At 29.4% G+C, this 15,828-nt stretch overlaps 2 protein-coding genes across 2 annotated transcripts; one reads left to right on the top strand and one right to left on the bottom strand.

The window, feature by feature from the left end:
- Positions 1-4,822: 4,822 nt before the first annotated feature.
- On the bottom strand, positions 4,823-10,017 carry LOC148228909 (selenoprotein S-like). The gene is made up of 6 exons (XM_088200800.1): positions 9,943-10,017; positions 9,699-9,804; positions 9,509-9,640; positions 9,334-9,440; positions 9,184-9,262; positions 4,823-5,042 (listed from the first exon to the last, which is right to left on the bottom strand). Exons 2-6 carry the CDS (start codon positions 9,781-9,783, stop codon positions 4,954-4,956), a joined length of 492 nt encoding a protein of 163 aa, XP_088056926.1. The 5' UTR covers positions 9,784-9,804; positions 9,943-10,017; the 3' UTR covers positions 4,823-4,953.
- A 4,224-nt stretch (positions 10,018-14,241) lies between these two features.
- On the top strand, positions 14,242-15,690 carry LOC148228908 (cilia- and flagella-associated protein 91-like). Its single transcript, XM_088200253.1, has 8 exons — positions 14,242-14,296; positions 14,364-14,440; positions 14,504-14,567; positions 14,641-14,767; positions 14,828-15,051; positions 15,115-15,260; positions 15,322-15,478; positions 15,545-15,690. Exons 1-8 carry the CDS (start codon positions 14,242-14,244, stop codon positions 15,688-15,690), a joined length of 996 nt encoding a protein of 331 aa, XP_088056379.1.
- Positions 15,691-15,828: the final 138 nt, after the last annotated feature.

The raw sequence follows: 15,828 nt of genomic DNA, 5'->3' as shown, positions 1-15,828 counted from the left end.
TTTTATCCAAGTATTGTTAATGCCATTGTAGTAAAGACAAAATAATAAAAATAATGTGTTTGAACATATATGATTGTAATTTTGATAACTTTCCGAGTACTTTCAAAACACTCTGTAAAAAATCATCTATCCCATTTGCGATTTTTTAGCGAGACCGACATAGTTTTATAATTACAGTAATAGATAACGTCTAGAAACACAGGTAATTATGCGAATTCCGAAATAGGCATACAATAATGATTTAGCATATTTTTATCATAAAATCCAAATTCGAACTCTAGCGCTGAAGGTTAATAGGAAGCAAATTTTAGCGCCGCACGTTCAACAAGGATGTGATATTTTTGTTCTATAATCGCCTTTATAATAAAATTCACTTTCATCCGAATACAAAATTACGTCAAAAACTCGTTTTTTAATTTATAAAAAATATGTTTATCGAACATAAAATCACACAAAGTTACGAAACAATCGCAGGTGTGTAACTGTGTCACCGTGTATCTCTTCGAAATATCATTGCGAGTTAAATCAGTCGCCAAATCGTTCAAAACTTTCTATTTCGTAAGCAAGAGATGAGACGAGACACTCCGATCTATTTGCTTTTGGAGTTACGACACAACAATTTTATAAGTCAATATTATTAATTCAAAAAAAAATCCATTAATGAAACTGAAACATGCGCTAAATGTTTAACTGAACAAATAATCCTTCACTTTCTTCATGACAAAATAATTATTAAAATGAGTAGTTATTTTTTATGCTAATTTACAATTCATAAGCAACAGTTTAATTAGGTTTTAAATTTATATATTATTATTATTCAATATTTTATATTTTATATGGCCACTGTAATTGAGGACTCAATCAGAAAATTGCTTGTTTATTTATATATTTACGTAAAAAATAAACAAATAGGTGAATTTAAATGATTTACTACCCATAAATATGATTTAGTAAAAAAAATTGCTTATAATATCATAATGACTATTCTAATATTCTTGCAAAATAGGGGGAAATGACAAACGTTTAAACCTCAATCCTTTGTTGCCGTACAATTATTTTTAAATATTTTTTTGCAAAAATAAAGAGTAAAAATGAGTTGTGAAATTAAAATCCAATTTCATACGTCTAGAACTAATTTTCCAATGTTTAAAAATCATCAAAATAGCAATATTTAGTAAAAGTTAACATTAAAATAATACATAATTAAATATCCCTGTCAGGTTCTGGCTAACACACACACACTCAATCAAATTGACTTGGAAGTCTACTTAATATGGTTTGACGGTCATTTATAATAAAATTGCTAAAATAAATAAAAAACATACAAAACATTATTTTTAACGTAATGTAATATGATGACTAGATTTCCAATGCTTCAATCCGACATATTTTGTTAAAGAAAAACAAGTACTTTAGTATTTAGTTAAGTTGCAATTTCTAAGAGGAAAACAAATTAGCAATGGACTATAAATAGTTTAATTAAAAAACACATCAAAAATCGTATTTAGATTTAAATGTGACGGGTAGCACTTACATGCAGATTGAGCCGCTGTAGTATTATTTTTGTTAAAAGCTTATAGTAGTTCACAAATTATGTTACAAGATATACAATATATGCGGGTGTGCAGTGCACGAGGCACCACCGGCCGTTGCCTTCCCGTCGAGGTCCACCAAAATAATCTGCTGCCCTCCTACTCTGGCAAGTTTTGGCCATTATTAATGATTAAATAAGTGTATAAATAGGCCCCCACAATCCATTTAAAAATATCGATATTTTAGTCTGTGCATGTTTCTATATTTGATTTTAACAAACTTCATAGTAGAAAAAAATATTGCCATAAGTAGAAAAAACAATGTTACTTGAGATCCAGGACGTTTAGGTAATATAGGTTTGTTTTCCGTATAATTATTGTTATATAACTGGTAAAGAAATACAATTCGTGACCTATGGTTATATTATGTAAGTATATTGTATAACTAAAAACAATCTGCATGTCAAGATAATGAAAAATTGTTTATAGCCTCTTGACAGGTGACCCCGATGTATTCAGTAATGCATAGACATTCACGATCGTTAGACTTTCGAACCCAAAAGGTTAATATCTTATAATGTATTATATTTTAATAATACACTATGCAAATATTTTAAGACATGACGTAGACATGTGTCCTTTCTATAGTTTATTGTAAAATTTGGTTTCATTATATATTAAAAAAATATATCGATTCATAAAATATAAACGCAGCAAACCAGTTTTCCACGTTAATTTATTATTACCGTCGCATGCAAATAACTCGTACCAGATCCATTAAAAGGATCATAAGAACTAATGAATCTTTTGTTCCTTGTATTCGCAAAGAAAACAGCGTAGACTGCCTAAAAATAATATAAGAAAATAGAACGACAGTATTGTATCTTCTTGTAGAAAACAATTAACGCCAAAACAGGATCTATTCTGAACGCCATAAATAATAAAATAATATGCGTGCTTTTAAATATGAGATATATAATATATCTCAACGTACATACATTACGGAGGCCAGCGGTATAATCTGAGTTTCATGCTCTCTTAGACATACCCAGATTTATCATGGCATATCCCAAATAAATCAGAACTGAAACAATACTCACGACTTCGGGAAGCAAATATTATTGTAATGCGTATCATGTGTGCTTTCGTCATTCGTCTAAGCTACGTCCAAGTGAGACTACAAAATACGAGCTTGCTACAATCCTTTTTTTGATCAAGCCAGACTCCGATACTGACTACATAATTGTAAACCTAATATTATGACACATAGGAATCGAACTTGGGCATTGTGTTTCATACATTTTATATTGTATATTTTATTATCCTTTTTAAAATATTATTATTAAAAGAGCAAATGGGTCTCATATTTTTTACTTATTATATGTTTATGTATTCTTTTATTTTATATACATGAAAATTTGTCTCTGTATCATAAAGTTACAGTGATTTCATACTAGCAGTGAAAGTATATTTTCACTGGCGTTTTAGGGAATTCATATTCCGATTACACTTTCGCCAATAGATGTACTATATTATTATAGACGAAAATACAATTTCACAGATATACACCGGTGAAAGTATAAGTTTTGAGAGTTGTATGGTATAGTTAGAGCTGTTACAAAGAGACAGCTTTGCAAGTAAAAAATATGAAATTAAACCCGAGTTAGTTAACTGTATAAATAAAATTGAAAAGAAATATGTAAAAAATTCAATATGCTTGGATTACTGAAATATTATTAGAACGTATGAATTTTTTATTGGCAATAGTGTTGGCAGTTCATTATCATTACACAGTTCATAATCAGAAATCAATACAACAAGCCAAGCGTGCTCTTCGGCGCCGTTCTGTAGTTATTCTTACTTTATCCGTCCCTCTGAATACCATCGCGTCCTACATACGCTTAAAAAGATTCTTCTGGTGTTCAATATGAGCTAGATATTTTATAAGTAATTTCTAAAATTAATAATTAATTGCCTATTTATATTTATAAATATTTTCTAATTCATATTATCGATTCTGATCATCCTATATTTTTTCTAACCATATATTATTTTTATTCCAACCTTTTGATATTTATTCTGACCCTGAAAAATATAATTATGACCAGGCTGTTGATAAAATTCTGACCGAGATTTGCTTTTTATTCTGACCCAAAGTTTATTTAAATTGTTGCAATTTAAATATATGGATCATCTTTTTGCGCACACGGTTCACAACATATAAATTCACTGACCTCAAGCAGTGAATTTATAAATCTATTGTGTGATATGCTTTCACAGATTGAATACTTCTACTAGTGAAATTATACTTTCACTAGGGGATATAGATCCACTGTAACATATATAAATCATACTTACATACAATTTGAATCGCTTCTCAAAAAGATGGGAGATCACCTAAATTCTTATTAAAAATTGAATTAACTGATAAAAAATATATTTTTCAAGCAAAATATGATAAGCAAACTATTAATATCTAAAAAGGTCACAAACTCAAAAAATGTACAACACTTACCAAATATTTTCTTTGAAAAATGTGAGCACGCTTTATATTAAAGTTGTTTACAACCTAAAATTTTAATAAATACGTGTTTTTAATAATATAAATTACATTTCTCGTCTTTCGCACAAAATTCGGCGATGATCGAATCGTCCAAATATTTATAAAAAAATCACAAATTGACCTTGAACAATACAGGAATCTAATAAGAATGAATGTAATTATTTTACAAACGTATCAAATTACAAATACCAAAGAAATCTTAAAAATACTTTTTGATTATATTTCTTAAATACTATTATTTAAAGGTTCATTTGAGAAACTCTGACCTGAGTGATGTCGCATGACTTTCTTCGTTTTTAATACAAAACGCAACTGGTTCCGAATATCAAAGATCAATATCGGTTTATTACCATTATTTATGTGTCATCGTCTTTAAATATTTGTAATAAGCTATGTGTGACATAATACATAATATTGGTAGTCTGATTTCTTTTTAATATATAAAGCTAAACATTTAAAGTTTATGTAATATATTACATTTTTTAATAACGTCAAAGTAATATATACAAGCACACCGTTTTATATTGCTTGTTAATGATGCTTAGTCGAATACAAGGTCATCAACTTTTATCATCATTTAACTTTCGACGAACTAATAAAAACAATGTATGTATTTATGTGAGAATATGATAATTATTATTTTATAAGATAGCTCATAAAATTGTGTGAAAGTCAAGGTATCTTTATGAAGTGTTACCGTTATACATAATAAAATAAAAACAGCACAGATGTTAGAAATCATTTATTATTAGATAGAAAGATCTTAATTTTGAGTAGTAAAATTTAAATGGTTTATGTGGATAAAAAAACAATAAATATATCAATATTTAGTTTAAACAGTAACTTTAGGCGATTATCTCAACCACCACATCCGCCTCCCGAGCATTTTGATTTTTTTGGTGGTCGATATCCTCCAGAAGTTCCCGGACCCATTAGTGGAAAGTAATCTAAACAAGAAATAAAATAAAATAACAATATTAAAATTAACAGCTCATTATTATAATCTTTTATCACCGACAATTTTTTTACAGATAAAACTCAGATTTGCAGTACGGAGTGAAACAATTCAGTATAGCATTTAAAATATATATCGTCGGTGTGAAATAGAACGTCACAACTCACAATAGTATTTGTTGAGATTTTTAAATGAAACAGTTAAAAATAATTATACTTGAATCATTAAGAAAATCAAGTGAAGTACTTGGAAATTGGTTAAGATCATTAACGAACGTCTTGTTGAATTCTGCCAAAATAATCTAATAATTCTTTAAGGCGACTATAAATTTGAAAATTACAGTTATAAATACTTGTTTAAGAAATTATTTTCAATCCGTCTAAATTTATCTGGGTATAGCGTTAGATCAAAATCTTTTAGTTAATAAATTCACAAAAAAGAGATAAATTAAAGATGATAAAAGCAATGGAATAATGAAAATATAACACATTTTAAGAACTCGTACCTTAATGATTAATTAAAGTGTGTTTTCCAGATTTATACTTAGTATTACTGTGCGTTAATTCCTTAGGATTAATTCGACTTCGTTTAACTGATTGACAACCCATTATTTACAAAAATATTTTTTGTTGTTTCTTATCAATGGACGGTAAAATTTTAATCATATGAAGGTTTTGCGCAACTGTCTACATTTTGTATGTTTGGTGTGCTAGCAAAAATAATTAGTCGAAATTGTGAATAAAAGCATTCTTCTTAATAAACAATTTAGTGATAAAAACATTGCTCTATATAATTCCATGGTAAATAAAATTTTTTGGTATTTTTGTATCAAAAAGTAGTCGCAGTACCCAAATGCTAGTACTTAGTACACCAGCATTGAAAACCTACTGCAAAGTAACAAAGTTGATTGTTATATTTGTCACAAAGAAAAAGCGAAAGAAATAAATTTGTTATTGTGTGTAGTTCTGATGACTTTTAAAGTCATGAGATTCAAAATGGGAAATATAATGATAATTTCCTTTTCAATAATGAGAACTTTTCAGAACAAAATAAGAAATATTTGTTTTCTTTATACCTACAATATTTGAGCATGAATGAATAAAGCCTAAAAGAAAATATAGACTTTACGGAAGTCAAAAAAAATGACTACTTTTAATATTATTATAATTTATAGTTTTTGTCAGTGTTTTTATTTTATCTAAAATGTTTTCTTCGTACCTTCTGTATTAATATTCCCGAAAATAAATTAAATTTCATCCTGATTGAATTGCATGAATATATTATTTATCGGTGGCAAGATGTGGATATTTTATTATATTGGATATTTTAAAATATTTCTCCTGAAAATCTATTATTCTTTGTTGTTTTTGAAGTGTTATAAGATAATTTTTAAATATACATCTATTAAGAAACTAAATCGAACAAATTACTAGAAGTTACCATAAGGAAAAATAATAAATTACCAAAAGGTAAAATCACTAAGCATAAATACTAATTAAAATCCAACATAACTGTCCTCTAAAAACCTATAATAAAAAAATCCAGCAAAGGTCGTCAAAATTAGGTAGATTTCTGTGTAAAAAAAAACGTTTTTATTTTGATTTTTTTATTATTTATCTTTGTATATTATGTTACCATTTTAACATTTTTGACCCCTATTCTTTTTTTTTCTAGATCGTCTTTTTGAATTTTAATTTCAATTTTAAAATATTCAAATTCTTTACTTTTTTTTTCAACGATTATTTTCAAGGACTTTCAACTTTTTGAATAACCGCCATTTTAACCCTTCGTAATCCAAAGTGTTTTTAATAAGTTTTGCCCTGAATCCAAGCTATTTTGAATGAATATATTTAATTAAATAATTTAATGATCATTAAATATACAAAAAAAAAAATTCTGTTATATCTTTTTATATTATATGAAATAAATTATAGTAGATCCCCCAATAACGATTTATCTAGTCACCTAACTACACGCATACAAATAGCACGTTCCCAATTTACCGTGTTATTGAGTGGGGGTCTACTGTAATTTATTTTATATAATATAAAAAAAAAAAAATAGAAATATTTTTTTTTATATATTTAATGATCGTATTCATATTCATAATTAAATATATTCATTTCGAATGGCTTGGACTTGGGGCAAAGCTTATTAAAAACACTGGACAACAAAAAGGGTTAAAATGGCAGCTATTTAAAAAGTTGAAAGTCCTTTATATCAGGCATGTGTGGTGAGATATCCTCCCTTTGGCTTGCTTATACATAAAGTAACCTGCCCCCAAATAGGACACCCCAATTTACCGTGTTATTGGGGAGTCTACTGTATATTTTGGTAGAACTAATTGAATTAATATCAGAAGTTAAATTATATATTTATAATATAAATAGTATAAGTATTAGATTAATTTATATTTTTTATATATTCATTTATTTATTTATTACTAGAATATTAATTTTTTAAATTGTAATTTTTATTTTTATTTAAACCTAATTTTTATAATTGAATGAGATTTAATTGATATTAATTCAAGAAATGTACTAATATAAATATTATTAGATTATAAAGTTTATTATTTATAAGAATTGTTTCATTATTTTTTTTCTCTTATTATATTATATGAAATATTTATGTAATAAATGAAATATTTAAAATACGTTTTATTTATTTAATTAATAATATTATTAATTTTAAGATATAATTTTTAATAACATAATAAAAATGAGATACCAGTATAAAACAGATGTCCAATATGTGTGGACAAAGGACTGAAAGGGTTAAAATATGATGGCGGATCAGACTGGCTGACGAACTAAGCTGAGATAATTTTAATATCTACCATAGAGATCATAGAGATTTATCAAAACAGTGCATTGCATACATGATTAAAATCGTTATTTCCGAATACCTAAGAGTTTTAAGAACGACTAAGCTCACAATAGCCATGCAGACTTTTGAAAGCCAGTATCGTTAATTACCGCAATAAAAACTAAACTACACGTTTATTTATGTTCTTTATATGTGTCGAGCAATAGTCATTGTATCATGCTCTGAATGTATATTGTTAAACAAATTCTTTTATCATTATCGGATGGTCGCTTGTAAGTTATACACTTTCATTAAAGAGAAGGTAGAGACGAGGTTAAACAGTACGGCCATCAGTCGAAATTAGCCTTCTCTCCCATTCGTCCAAGCTTCATCCAAGGAAATGTATATAAGACTCGACACTCACTCACTCTGAGACCATAAGAAACAATGATTTAACAGTGGACGGGTAAACAACTTATGATTATTTTAAGTAATTGGCAAACAAATAAAACTCGAGGTACTTCTCGAATAATTCAAGGAGACTGATGAAATTGAGAAAATCTGTGTCAATAATTTTCTATACAAAAATCTCAAATTAATATGATTCTAAACGAAACGTAATTTTAGAAAAAATTATTTCTTTAACCATTTATGTGCCAGGTGCAGATAAATTTGAATCGCCGTGTTTGGCTCATAAGTGCGAAATTCAGATTTATCTCACACTCAATAAAAAATAATAGATTTTACCTAAATGCTGAATTAATTTTCTAAATATAGCTCCATGAAAAATCACGTTTAAAATTAATATTATACCATAAAATTAGTCATTATACAGTAAGAAAAAATTAAAGATTTAATTCTGGAGGTGAACATAGATGCAGTTTAGAATGAATATAAACATAAAAAATCATAATTAAATCTTTAAATTTTTTTTTTGCTGTATAATTGACCAATTTTTATGAAAATTAATTAGGCGTTTAAAGGGTTGAGGCTTAGAAGATTACTTGTAAATCAATTGGTGATTTTTGGGAAGCTTCAGCTAAAAGAAGAAGACGTCAACCAAACGACGTTAATCAGTAACAATAAATGTAAACAATATTTATTAAATTAAATAATAAAAACGCAATGATAATGATGTATGTTCTGAAAGAAGTTTTTAGAGGTCAAAAATAAGCATTCCAGGGTATTACACAAAATAAATTAGACAACAGCATATAGTGAAAGTCGATCTCGAGTGCAAAGGGTCAATAGCTTAAAAATATGTTTAGTGTTGTGATAGTCTTCTTTCAAGCCGACAAATTGTTAATCATATCATAAAGATTTACCAATATTGCTCCCCAGCTTTTGTCCTGAAGATTTTCCTGCATTTTTTTGTATTAGTTCTTGACGTTTCTTCTCCTGCTTCTATTCAATAAATAATAGAGTATTAAATCAATACATTATTCACAAATAAACAAAGATTCATCACAATTTACCTCTATTTCTTTTTCTTGAAATTCTTTAGCTTTTGAATCAAATAGCTCTTGTTGTTTTAAACGAGCAGTTTCTATTGCGCTCATTCTTTGAACTACTACGTCAGGATCTAAAACACCGCATACAATGTAACGTTTACTGTTACATTGTATAACCATTATAAACGTATTAACTAACCTTTATGATAAGCAGCATCCTCCCTTTGTATTTCCCACTTTTTTAAAATTGGTTTACTCTTAGTGTAGATCCAAAATATGACGACCGAAGCGAATATCACAAACCAGCCGTAAGCAGCAAGGAACTGTAAAACTAAAGGAATAGTTTTTCGATAAAAGTGATTTTTTAAATATTACATTTAAATACTCACAATAAACAAATGGGTTAAACGTGGGTAGGAAAGATTCCGGATTGTTATTAATTTCCTCTGCCAGTTTTTCTTCGTTTGGGTCCATTATGACGATATTTTTGTAAATCTAGAAAATTACGCAAACAATAAAATAGTCATTAAATGGAGAAACAGTAATTAAATGACGTTTAAGAAAAAACACTATATGTCGTATTAAAAGTACACACATGTAATCACTACAATATTACTTAAGCAATTAACATACCTTAAAAATATTAAGTATCGAAAGTTGTAATGAAATTGGGCAATCGACAAGCGATACGTCACACTCAATTCTGTCAAATGTATTTTTTGGCCATAACGATACTTATTTCGGCCGTACGTAATCTTAGTTTTACAATTATTTTATTAATTTATTTTTATTTTTTATTATTCTATAAAAATCTGCAATGACGTCCCTGACAAGTATCAAATGTATTCAAATACCAATTTGCATAAAAATATATTAAGTAGATTTCAATAGAAATTCATACTGCTTATTGCAGAAATTTTCTTGTTGTAATTTCTAAAAAATGCAGAAGCTCTTTGTTAATGTGAGATTTTGATAATATTAAAGTCGGACAATCACCTTTTCTTTTCTCGACTATATCCAGAAAATCCTATGTCCCCCTCAGTTAAAATGTTGAACTGTAAATTTTTGCTTTACAAAGTAATACCTATAATGCAACAGAAGCATTTGCAACTTTATTTTTTTTATTAAATAAAACCGGGATGGCAGCTTTAGGCCGCCATAAACGGGCGCTTCCTCTGCCTGAGCAAAATGCCAGCGCTGCACATAAGGCCGAATCATCAATTTACGACGACAAAAATATAAAACATGATTTTATTTGATATTCTGATCAGAAGTGCTTATGAGGAGACTACTTAATAATTATCTTTCAAAAAAATAGTTAGTTGAGGTCAGGTACTCATAGTTTTCTAATTAAAAAAAAAAACAGTTTCATATTAAATTATATCTGTATTTTGATATAATGAGATAGGTACATAATTTACAATTTTGATTAAAATATTATTTTACATCCACATAATCATCTTTATCATCATCATCAGACTCCTGATCACTATTACTCTCAACTTCATCACCACCACAGAAAGTAGGCAGTCTTAGCATGCTTAATACAACTTCATTGAATTGTGTTTTTTGTTTTTTAGGTTTTTTTCGTTTATTTGTCACAATAGGGTCCGATGCTACTAGCATCCAGTTAAATATGTCACTATTGGTGTTGATTCTTGAAGTTTTTCTGGAGTGATATTGTCTTAATTTTTTATAGTCTTTATGGCCTGACTCAATTGCATCTTCTGACAGTTGGCCTATTGGCAAGGGTAAAGATTTTATAATATCAGCTCCATGTATTAAGAGTTTGTGAACACTAGCACTCATTTTGTACCAACCATAAAGTGAAATGGCTATTTGTGCTGTTTCAAAGCAATACTTTTTAAATAGTTCTTCTTTGACGTAGTGCCCACAAGAAATGATAGAAAGTATGTTTGAGAATCTTTCTATTAATTCTTTGTCGATTCCAGTTATTTTTGAAACAAGCAAAGGATTCTTGAAAAAGATTCGTGCTGTGTTACCGTCATTGCTATTGCCTCCACCTTGTTTTGGTTGATCAACAACGAGGCCCATTTCTTGATAAAATTCAGTCACTATTATACTTTTTCTATCCCTTACTTTTTCTTTTGCAAATTCCCCTCTTGCTTGCCACTGCTGTAATTCTAATTTATATGCAATATGCAGTAAATATTCATAACATCTAAGATGTGCATGTAGTACAGAAATGCCATATTTAAAGGTGTCTTCATCACAGACTCTGTTCTTTTGTATATCTAGATCATTTAGATCTTTAGGAGTAGCCTTACAAATATTGCACGCTTGCGAACTTGAAGTATCAGTTAATATGTTTACAGTTTTTCCATCAAGCATCGTACATATTGGAATATGTATGAATTTTATTGCCTTAGTCCCTAGAACAATTACTGTGGGTTCTAATTGCAATATTTGTGTTTGTACTTGGTTGTATTCATATTTCACATTTTGGACATTTTCTCTTTTTATTTTGAAGCTAATTGGACGGCAATACCTTGTCGATGATGGTGTCGGGTTTTTCCAATATATTTTTTTATTGCTTTTGTTAGGTTCACACATTTGTAGTGGCACAATCGTACATAAAATTATGTTGGAATCCGCATATTTTGAATTGTTTGCGAAATTTTGTTTATATATACTGTGTCCACCACTGCCATCTAGGCCCCATTTATAATACATTTCGATTGTATCACAGTCCTCCGAAATATTCTGCAGAATCACATCAGCTTGTACTTGTGCCAGACGTTGTGTAGTATGCGTCAGAAGATCCAGCAGTGGTACTACAGCCTCATTTTCTGTAACCTTAATATTTGAAGGATAACATTTTTTCTTTGCCTCTACTATTGCATGATATGAGGGATAAATATCAGCCCCTCTTTCTTTTGCTCCAAATCGCATTGTCATATATCCTTCTTTTGTCAACCCAAGATCCACTATAAGACCTAAAGCTTCTTCAGGACTGTACGGTCTTATAGTAGTAGCAGATGATGATGTATCATGCACCACTTTCATTTTTTTTAGTCTTCTGGGCGTAGATTGGATAGCTAATTTTACAAGTTGGGCTGCAGTTCTCTTGCCTGATTTCACCAAGCTAGAACCTGCAGCCAATATCAAATCACAGTTTTTCTGAACTGTGATTTGATATAATTAATTCAACGTGTCGTTGCTTACTGCGCTGAGAACTCTCTTCGAACAATTTTTTGGTCTGCCGCGCCTCTTTTGCTCTGAACGATTTGATGCTGATGACGGAAGCTGTGATGGTTGTACAAGTATCTCCGGGAGTTTTAAGTCTTCATCAAGCCATTTCATGTGCTTGTTGTTAAAACGCTCGTACATGTAATTACAACCACGCCATTTCGTCAAAAGCTTTGTGATAAACATTTTGACTATAAGTTTTATTTGTTTTGTACAATTTTCAGAAAGTTCACTAACACCAAACTTATCCAAAATATACCGTAATAATTGTTCATTACACTTTAATGACGATAATTTGTAAAACTGTTCATTTTTTAACACTAAAAATAGTTATTTTCTCTTAATCTTCACTTCCTTAAGAGCAGGATCGCCACGACTACCTGAAAATAATAAGCTCGATTTAACAAAGGGGGAAGGAAGGGGACTCGAATTTTACTTTTTTATATTAACTATAAGACATTTCTTCGAACTAGTAAAAAAAATTAGTGTACTTTTTGGAACATTTTTTATAACTCTAGCTTAAGTTAACATTTCAATATTTTATTTAAACAAAAATTGTATTTCATAAAACATATATTATATCTATACTACGTATAACTGTTACGTTAACAATAATTTAATATTAAAGTACATACCTGAAGCTTCAATATCCATGTTTAAAACCTTGTGATTTCAAATTTAGGAAAATAGGACGAGCGTAGTTACTCCGTCGACAATTCAGGCGCAACTGACCGATATTGGCCGTGCGGAAGATAACCTAACTTTGCAGGCACGTGCCAGCACGTGGGTGTTGCACTAACAAAAAAAAAATACGGAGCATTGCGGACTGGTTAATAAAGAACGTTTTAAAAATATTTGTGATTAATTTGAAGAGAATACTTTTTCGTATTTTTGGCGCCGTAATTTAGTTAATTGGCCTTATGTGCGCTGTACACTTTGTTTTACAATGGTGACTTTGGCTACGGGAAGGTGACGGATGGCAATTAGACACAGATTGAGCCGCTGCAGTAGTATTTTATTGAGTATTTATTCAATTACATGTTATGAGGCAGCAGGCCGGACTCGCAATCATGAGCCCGCCAAAGTCTGCTAGTCGAGAGAGTCCGTCACGCCAGTGTTACCAGAGTGCCGCCAAGTTTTGGCTACAATAAACCTAAATAAATACATATAAATAGGCTGCCTACAAAGCTATTAAAAAATAAGGGTTTATTAAATATAATTTTAGAAATAAAAGTTAAGTTAAAAATATTACATAATTTGGCTGACCCACACAGATTGAGCCGCTGCAGTAATATTTTTATTAAAGTTTTTTTTAGCTAGCTTACAAATCATGAGACATGATAATATATGTAAATAAACGGTGGACGAGGTACCACTGACCGTTGTCTCCCCGTCGAGGTCCACCAAAAGAACGTGCTACCCTCCACCGATGTCACGTCACTGCTACCAGAGTGCCGCCAAGTTTTAGCCATAATGAATAAATAAATAAATAGATAAATAAACACCCACAATAATGTTAATTTATCGTATATGCCTTCAAAAACAATATTCTTATAATATTAATACAGACAAAACTTGAGGTTTTTTATTACAAATATTATCTACAGATAGTTTTATGTATCACATAGGTACTATATGGATAACTCTTATGTGTTGCTATAGTAACCAAACAATAGATATTCTAAAGGCATTTTTATCTGCTCTGTTCTAAATTAGTTGAATATGGCTGGAAAACGAAAATTCGTGAAAACAATTAGAGAGCATGATTATTTATTTGGTTTGCTCGGCAAAATAATACATAAAAATCATATAAGTTTAACTTTTTTGCATTTAATATTTTTTAGATAACACATTCACCGTTCCTGGTGAAAAAGATCACAATAGAATGATACGCAAAGCTGCAATAGTCACTGCTGAAGTGGTAAGCATAAAATTGTACTACTATAAAAAAAATTGTATTAATGTTTTTATCGTCTCATTACAGTCAGTTAAACCTGTTTTTGAACAAATGTTCAGTGACTTAATATCATATCCGAGAGTTAATAAAAGTATATTAATGAATTATTTTCTTCAATTAATTATAATTTCAACATATTTACGATGATGATAATTAATTCACAGCATACATTCCCAACGCACATTTACCAGAACATATTGATCTTTCTTATAACGCTCGCATAGAAAATATGGAAAATATCTCACAGACAAAAACCATCGATGGAAAAGACAGATTTAAATATTTTAGAATGTAAGTATCTGATTAATTAGGTCGTATATTATATGTTTAGAAAGCACTTATTCTATTCAGGCCTAAAACTTTTGCTCCCGTGGCTTTAACTGAGTTGGAATTAAATAAATCTGCTAAAAGTGCATCGATACAAATCTCTCCGAAAGGCGCATTAGTTAACAAAAGCGTACAAACAGTATACAGAGAATCTAGTTCTCAAACCGATCCATATCAACCGGATTATAGAATTAGAGAAGGATGTGATGAGACACCTGAAGTTTTACTTTTGGAAAAACTACAGCTCGGTAATATGTATATAATTTAATTGTTTTTGTGATTCAAAGCTTTATAGATATTTTTGTTAATAGATAAGGATCAAATAACTAGCGGAATAGATAAGTCGACGATTCAATGGGTGAAAAGGTCAAGAATTAATAGAGCTTGGTCTGAGATCAATCCTACCTCGAGTGTGCTTTCACAATTGGACTATTACGAGAGGAAGACTAGAGAAAAGGTCTGCGTTTATCGGAGTCGAAACCTTTTATGAATAATTTTACAACAATTATATCTTTAAGGAAATCGATAAGATTCTATTGGAGAATTTGCAAGCGTGTGGAAATTATTTATTAGCGATATCGAAAGTTGATACAAAAAAAATGGAACGTTTGTGGATATGCAATGAAGAGAAATTAGAAGTAGAAATTGAACGAATCAAAAGAAACAGAGACAGGGGTATTTCGACAATTTTATTTATAATATTTATAAAAACATCCAATAATCTGAATTAATTTTGGACAGATATAAGAAAATTGGAAATTAAAAGAAAATTGAAGGACACAAAGATTGAACATTTAGTAGCATGGCCTCCATGTGTTTTAGGAAGAATACCTTTCATAGCGATAAACTCAAACTTTTTACCGACCTTCAATGGTAATTATAAATAACACAACGATACCCTTATTTGATTTTAATTGTGTTATTATTTTACAGATTTAAAGAATAAGTCTTTCAAGTTTGAGAAAAATTCTCCTATCTATGAAAGATCCTGCTCAAAAAATAAACATGAAAGGCATCTTATGAAT

This window comes from Plectrocnemia conspersa, unplaced genomic scaffold (genome assembly GCF_051122295.1).
Source record: "Plectrocnemia conspersa isolate PC_06_02 unplaced genomic scaffold, ASM5112229v1 ptg000012l, whole genome shotgun sequence".
NCBI classification, from domain to species: domain Eukaryota; kingdom Metazoa; phylum Arthropoda; class Insecta; order Trichoptera; family Polycentropodidae; genus Plectrocnemia; species Plectrocnemia conspersa.
The sequence above is the reverse complement of the archived record's forward strand: the minus strand, read 5'-3'. Positions and strand labels throughout refer to the sequence as shown.